This window comes from Orycteropus afer, unplaced genomic scaffold (genome assembly GCF_000298275.1).
Source record: "Orycteropus afer afer isolate SDZICR_OR568_19922 unplaced genomic scaffold, OryAfe1.0 scaffold00056, whole genome shotgun sequence".
In the NCBI taxonomy this organism is placed as follows: domain Eukaryota; kingdom Metazoa; phylum Chordata; class Mammalia; order Tubulidentata; family Orycteropodidae; genus Orycteropus; species Orycteropus afer.
In genome coordinates, this window is record NW_006921643.1 from 3,347,830 (window position 1) to 3,355,857 (window position 8,028).

An 8,028-nucleotide genomic window follows, 5' to 3' on the forward strand; every position below is an offset into this window, starting at 1 on the left:
CTCACTTGATCAATGGGATTTTTTAATTTCATTTTTTATTTCCTCTATTACTTACTCATTTTTGAGGAGACTGTTATTCAGTTTCCATGCATTTGCTCTTTTTCCATTGGTCTTTCTAGTGTTGATCTCTAGTTTTATAGCATTGTGATCTGAGAAGATGCTTTGTAGTATTTCAGTGCTTTTAAATTTATTGAGGCTTTTTTGTGTCCTAACATATGGTCTATCCTGGAGAATGCTCCATGTGTACTGGCAAAGAATGTGTATTGTGCTGTTGTTGGGTGAAGTGCTCTGTAGATGTCTATAAGGTAAAGTTAGTGGATTGTATTGTTTAGATCTTCTGTATCTTTGTTGAGTTTCTTTCCAGTTCTATCTGTAATTGGTATCCCTCACAAATCTTAGGCTTTCTTCATTTTCTTCTGACCTTTTTTTCTGATTGATCCTTTTTCAAAGAAGTATTGAAGTATTTGTCTTCAATTTCACTATTTCTTCCTTCCATTGATTCAATTCTACTCCTTTCCTATTCAATATGTTATCTACTTCTGATATCTTAGTATTAATCTTCTGGATTTTTATTTGTTGTTTTTGTATCATTTATAGTTCCTTGTTTTGTCAATTTGTTCTTGCATTGTTTCCCTAAATTGTTCTAAATTTTTGTCTGTGTTTTTCTTAATTTTGACAGTGTTTTCCTTCATCTTGTCAGTGTTTTCTTTGATCTGTCTTTCAGTCTGTTAAAAGTACCAAATGCAATTCTTTTGAATTTGTCAAGGAGTTCCAGTGCTTCTTCTTCCTTGGGGATGTTTTCTGGGTTTGTATTGTGGTCCATTCTTTATACCATTTTATCTTGCTTCTTTGTGTGAACTGTGATCTCTGAGACATTTTGGTGGTGTTGTATTTATGTTTAATTTGTGGTTGTGTGTTGGTGTGTTTCACCCAAGATTTTTTTTCTCTTTTCTTTGATATATCTCTGTGAGCAGGGTCCTGTGCTCCTCTATTCACTATGTTAGCACTTAGGTACTCACCACCTTTCTCCTGGTGAGTATGATAGAAAATGAGAGTGTGTGCACAGATCCCTGTTAGCTCTTCTTAAGGAGCAGTTGAGGTTGAGTTGAGGTGATATTGACCATCATCTATCATTTGTCAGTTGGTGCAAAAGCGAGTGGTGGCCCTTACCCACTCAGTGGATGTGGCTTCGGGAGGTGCAGGTATGCTTGGGTTGTGTTGGAACAGTTGCTGTCTCCTACTCAGAGGAAAGGAAAAAAAAAAAAAAAAACTTGAAAACCCTACATCTCATCTTTGGTATTTTAATATTGATTCATCAAACTATCAAACACAAGCACACGCTCACAAATGCCTTTCACCACCAATGACCTATTGTCAGACTTCAATAGGTCACTAGTTTCTTCAAATGGGAACTGCCCAACAGGCACAAGAACTCAACATGTCGTCTTCCCGCTGAAGAAAAAAGAAAGCCACTATTCCCAAACAAAACCCAATGCTATCTAGTTGATTTCAACTCATAGTGACCCTACAGGACAGAGTATAACCGCCCCACAGGGTTTCCAAAGGAGTAAATCTTACAGGAGACTGCCTCATCTTCCCACAGAGTAGCTACTGCGTTTGAACACCCAAGATTTTGTTTAGCAGGCCAATGCTTTAACCATAGCACCAATATGAAGGGAAAGTACAAACATACCATTTTACTAGGTTTTCTGTACAAAAGACAACACAGACTCATCTAAGGGACACTGGAGTATGGAAGCTAGTGATCTCAGAGGAACCACACAGTTCTCTGAATCCCCCCAGATATAAACTAAACTCTACACACCTGCAGTCTCCTTCATTTTCATCAACACAAATGCTCCAATCTGACTTGGAGAATAGAGTTTTCCATGTGCTTCAACCCAGGCATCACCATTGGAGGCACGAACAATTTTGAAGGGAACATTTTTACTGGAAAACACAAAAATTGTTATTTAAGGAAACTTGCCAGTGCAACCAACTAGCAAAGTTATGTTATCAATGTCAATCTTCCACCCAAAAGACCCACAGCCAACAAACAACTTGAGCAACTCATTTAACGAAAACCCTTAGAATGCAGTCACTAACATGAGAAAAATCTGATGAAACACGAACATTCTTTATTGTTAGGTAACACTAAGTCAGCCCCTAACTCATAGGGATCCATGCATGATGGATGAAAATGCTGCCTGATCCTGCACCATCCCTATGATCAGCTGGGACAGAATCCTTATGATGCAGTTTTCACTGGCTGATTTTTAGAAGTATATCACCATTCCTTTCTTCCTAATCTTAGCTTAGAAGCTCTGCTGAAATCTGTTTAGCACTATAGCAACATGCAAGTGTCCATCTTTACGTCCCACAGGAAGCCTGCAATATATTTAATTAGGGAAAAGGGGAGAAAGGGAAGAACCCCCCCCTTAAGTTTTGGTTTTTCTGTGTAGATATCAACACTTGACTGTACCTATGCCATTATCTGCTTTACTTACGTGTTCAACACCAATTTACAAGACCCAGAAATGCTAAGTCAAATTTCTAGATAATCACATTAATACACAGCAAAGACTAATCTGTGAAGGAAGAAATGATTTTTTAAAAAAGTAGATAACCCTTTGCCAGGGGCAGGGCTTGCCCCTGGGGATCCTGATGAGAATGCTAAATGATTCTTCTGTGTGGTCTTTGCAAACATCTATGTTTTTGCTATTACTTACATGTCTTTCTGTACTTCAGGGTCATCATATCGACGGCCAATGAGACGTTTGGTAGCATAGAATGTATTGTTTGGGTTGGTGACAGCCTGCCGCTTGGCTGGCATGCCAACAAGTCGCTCTCCATCTCCTGTAAAGGCCACAACTGAAGGGGTGGTTCTGGCACCTTCAGCATTTTCCAGCACCTAAAACTCCCAAGGAAAGACAGAGCATGAAGTTCCAGGCATCACTGGTGTCTTTGCAATGAAAGCTTAAGTGATAAAGCATGTCCCTATCACAAAACAAATGCTTGAAAAAGTACTAATGGACATGCTTTACAGCTCTGTGAGAGCTGACACAGTTAAGTACCTACTATTGGAGACGGCAGATAGCGCCTAAAAACGTGTTTTTAGAATATAACCCATGATTCCCTAGAGCTTCATTTACTTCTAATCTGTTTCGACTGACTTACAAAAATGCAAGATTCTGATTACAGAGTAATCAAGTCACCCCAACAAGACCTACTAGTTATTAGGTAAGAGTTGGGCTTTGAACCAGTTTGAACTAATGCTATGGCCAAATGCAGCAAAATTGAACAGACCTAAATTTGTAGGTGTACTAGCACAGGAAAAAGCACAGATCGAAGCCCTGGAACAGAGGTGTAGCGAGCCTTTCCAGTAGCCTGATGTAGGAGAGACTGGATTATTGCCAGGACTGTGAAGACACACACTTTCAAAGTAGCACTGTGAGCTACCATCTTTGAAGGGCGCAATGCTGTTTCAGATTCTGGTGTTTAAGAGAGTTGGGTGCTATGCAATTCACACACCGCCTTTGTTTTCTGACAGGATGATTATGTTTCTAACAAGGCAGTGATTTATAACTCTCCCCGTTATGATATACTCACATTTTACAAATTTGGGTCCATTTTGGTTTTGCTTAGTTAGCAATAACTGAACAGGGAAGAACTGTTTCAAAGCCCTAGTGAATATTAAGTCCTACCTCTATACCAAGAGATAAAACATACTTAAGTTGTATCCTGGAAAGTCAAATCCATTCAGTGATCAGCACCATTTTTCCCCCTGCACAATTAAGCACAAATGTTCACCTCAAAGTGTTTAAGAACCTAAACTAGTATCAAACCAAACTCATTACCACTAAGTCGATTCCAACTCAACTCATAGCGACCCCCACTGGGTTTCCAAGGTGGTAAATCTTTACAGAAGTAGATTGTCCCATCTTCCTTTCATGGAATAGCTGGTGGGTTTGAACCACCAACCTTCTGGTTAGTAGTCAAATGTCTTAGGCACTGTACCACCAGAGCCCCTTTAAAAACCTAAAAGCAGCTTTTAAAATATAAACCAGGTCTCACCTATACTCACCTTTGCTTGTTTACCTTCCATAACTGCCACACAGGAGTTGGTAGTACCCAAATCAATACCAATAACTGCTCCCTTGATTGCTTCTGACCTGTAAGACATGGTTATTGTTATCTCAACAGTTGTCTCCAAAACTGCTTCAAGAACATGTAAGAAAATAATATTTAATAAGAGAATTAACAGTAACCCATCACATAACCTAGAAAACAAATACAGATAAATATACTCTTCTGAAAGTAAAGTTAATCACAAATTGAGGGTCATTGCTTTTTGCTCAGTGTGTATCATCTTTAAAAGGAAACAAAGTTATACTTACGCATAGTCCCGCCTTGAAACAATTCTAAAAGCCTCATGACTAAGGCCTTTCCAGCTGTCCTAAAAAAACAAAAAACCCCATCAGGAACTACTACAGAAAACTGGGCTTGTTTCACTTATTCATCCAAGAACACTTCTAACAGGCTTTCATTCTGTTAACTTGGCGACTACCACGGATAAAGCACAGAATGAGATGGCGTTTCATGTACAACAGACATTATGGTATCTTTAATGTACCACAAAACTATCCAAGTAAGTTGCTGTAAAGTTGTCTTGCATGGAATCACACCATAGGCTTTCTCAAACTCAGTACTGACAGTTTGTCCCAATATCTGTTGTAATGGGCTGTACATGTTTAGCAGCATTCCTGGCCTCTACCTACTAGAAATCAGTAGCATCCTACTTCCCAAGTTGTATCAACAAAAAATGTCTCTAGACATTGCCAAATGTCCCCTAGGTGGGCAAAACTGCCTTTGGTTGAGAACCACTGCAATGTAAGACACTACAGAGACATTTTTCAATTTCACTGTCAGAAGCTCTAAATATGCTGTATATTGCAGGTGTAGATTTAAGTTATTTAACACATTTCCCGTGACCTTGTCAAGCAACTAGTTTAAAATGATTGAGATCATTAATTTTGTAAAGTCAGTTAAATTAAAAAAAAAGAAAAAAAATTCAAGAGTGGCTTCCAACCAGGATGGTAAACATTGGTCATAACTTCAGACTACTTCAAGTCGTCTTTAAACCCCACTTGAATGCGAGCATAGATACAACCCTGTTCTCCCAAGATTTGCTTTTGGTTTTAGACGATAATGAGTAACCAACCACCCCATGGTCTTTTCCTGGATAAGCTGTATTAGTCCCAAATAACGAACGAGAACAATCTTACACCAATGATTTTCGACCTACGTGTTAGACGCTTTTCCATCAAAGCAATAAGGTCCTTGCACACATCGTATTTTACAGACAAGGAATAGTTTGGGGAAAGGGCAACTGGCCTTGGATCCCTAGGTTAAAATAAAATCTACAGTAGCTGTTCCCTCCCAAAAGACTACAGCCCTTGCTCCCAAGAACCAACCTATCCAAGGAACTACAGAACGGTCTGTCAAGACCACTACCCGTTACTTCGTGAGCAGAGACTGGAATGCGAGGACTGTGACTCAGCAGGCCCCGAGGCACGGAGTCCAACCCTCGAATAAGACCTTGGATCGTCAATGCTAATTACGAATGGCCCATTATTTTCCATTCTTCCTTCTACTTTCTGCTGGAGGATTCTGACTCGAAGGATGAGGCCTGCAACTGAGGCCGGAGGACGTGAGGCCCTCAGGGAAGGCCCAGCAATTCCTTACCTGGTGGCGGGCGACTGTAGAGCCCCGGGAGGCTGCAGCGCCGACCAGACGGGAGGCCGCAGCTCGGCTGACGCTTATCATTGCGACTGGATGATGGGAATACCGGGCAACAAACAGTACTCGGACAGCCGGAGCAGCGCGGAAAGACAGCGGCTGCTCTTCTGGAATACTCCAACCACGTGGGGTAGGGGGCGGGGGTTGGTTACTGCGACCCGCAGGCCCATTCTTCCGCTGAGGTGCCGCCCGCTCCGCCTGACCAGAGACTATTTAACCCCCACTTCCGGAGTCACGCCGTACCGATAATGTGCTCCGGAACATGATAGTTGGAAAAAGCGTGTCCTTCTGTTCCGACCGCGGAGGGTCTGGGCTAATTGAGAGGCGACAACACTAAGAGGCGTAGGAAGGCACCACCTCGGACAGCCCCGGTCCTTTGTGGCAGGAAAGACTCAAGGTCACACGGGATAAATTGCGAACCGATTACAGTAGTCTTGCGTCAGGTACGCGGGAGGTGGAGCCTGTTGCACCGACGCAACTGGCTTCCGGAGAATGGCCTGGAGCGCATGTGCGAAGGGAGTGTCGGAAAACAGGAGTGGAGACTGAGTACTGCAGTCATTGGTTCCCCAACCTACGCTTATTTGGTCCCAGCGTAGCCCCGAGGGTAGCGCGGGGCGAGCCTGGGCTCGTGCACAGTCCGCGCGCGTGGATGTTTTATCTTGTTCTGGCGCCTCTCGAAGGACGCCATCTTGTCCTTGGGCTTTGTTCAGTGTAAATACCAGGCTTTAGAACCTTTGTTGCTGGGCCCCACCCTTTTTCCTTTTTTTTTTTTTTTTTCTGGCTTTCCCGTTGCTATTGCAATAACTTGAATACATCTGCACGTGCTGTATTCTTACCACAAGAATCTTGAGTTGTGAACTATTAAACAGCCTTTCCTTCACACAAAGCATTGGGTCGTGTTAGGCTAATCATTGCGCAAACTATCAGGAGAAAAAACACTGGAGTTCAGGCTTTTCACAGCTAGCTGTGCAGTCTTGAGTCTCCACTATCCCTTCTCAAACTTTGGGTTGGTTGCTAGGAACAGGCTGTGGGAGATGTGAGTGGCCACTGTGCCACTGTGCACTCACACTGTGCGCTGTGACCGGTTTTAGATATTTAAGAAAATAATGATGTTATGTGCCTTCTAGTCAAACACGACTCATAGCGACCCCTCCTTGGGTTTCTGAGGCAGTATCACTACGGAAGTAGATTGCCCCGTCTTCTTTCTGAGAAGTGGCTGATGGGTTTGAACCACCAGCCTTCTGGTTAGCAGTCAAGTGCCTTGGACACTATGTTACCAGAGCTCCCAAGAAAATGATAGCATTCAATAAATATGCACTGGAGTGTCTACCATGTGTTTTAGGTATCCGAAAACCAAACTCACTTCCCATTCATAGCAACCCCTCCGTGGGTTTCTGAGGTAATATCTCTATGGAAGTAGATTGCCCAACCTTCTTTCCCAGGAATGGCATGTGGGTTTGAGCCACCAGGCTTCTGGTTAGCAGTCAAATGCCTTAGGCACTGCTTACCCAAAGAACTAGGAAACTTGGCCTGAGTGTGTCCTTATCTAATTTAAATTAAGGTTGCTGCACAGGTATCTCTTGTAGCCATCTTGTGGCTATGACTCAGGCTGCATGGTCATGAGTCAGAGTCATATCTAGACTACCGGGTAAAGAAACAGAACAAAAAACAACCAAACTCACTGCTAGGTGGCTAGGTAATGAAGCTCGGAATTTTTTTAATCTTCAATTATGTACATATCCCAATTATGGATCTTCCTAGAATCTGTAGTTTTGCCTACTGCTACGGTGATGAATCTGTCTGCTACTAAGCATGATTTTGTGATGATTTCCTTTGTTTTCAATCATCTATAGTTAGCACGGTGGTTGTGACTCAGTGGAGTGCATTTGGCATTCTGGACTGTGTTCATACTTAAGGTTTCCCTCATCCTGGATGACTGTCTTTGTCCTGTCTAAAAAGAACTCAACAGAATACGTTTAAATCTGGAATCCTTTTCCTGTAGCACAGTTGTTGTTGTTGTTGTTAAGTGTCGTTAAGTCGTTTCTTACTCATAGAGACCCCATGCACAGCAGAACGAAACACTGCCTGATCCCGCGCCAGCCCCACAGTCCTAGCTATACTTGAGCCCATCATTGCAGCCACCGTGTCAATCCATCTCATTGAAGGCCTCCACCTCTTTCGTCGACCCTCCACCCTACCAAGCATGACATCCTTCTCCAGGGAATGGTC

The 8,028-nt window shown here is 42.5% G+C and overlaps 1 protein-coding gene across 1 annotated transcript in view; it reads right to left on the reverse strand.

The window, feature by feature from the left end:
- The window catches only part of HSPA9 (heat shock protein family A (Hsp70) member 9), a 16,351-nt gene extending 10,525 nt beyond the window's left edge, over positions 1-5,826 (reverse strand). Inside the window, exons 1-5 of the mRNA XM_007938957.2 lie at positions 5,746-5,826; positions 4,398-4,456; positions 4,085-4,172; positions 2,730-2,911; positions 1,826-1,950 (exon numbers count right to left, since the gene is read on the reverse strand). Coding sequence (XP_007937148.1) covers positions 1,826-1,950; positions 2,730-2,911; positions 4,085-4,172; positions 4,398-4,456; positions 5,746-5,826 — 535 coding nt within the window. The remainder of the gene's footprint in view (positions 1-1,825; positions 1,951-2,729; positions 2,912-4,084; positions 4,173-4,397; positions 4,457-5,745) is intronic.
- Positions 5,827-8,028: the final 2,202 nt, after the last annotated feature.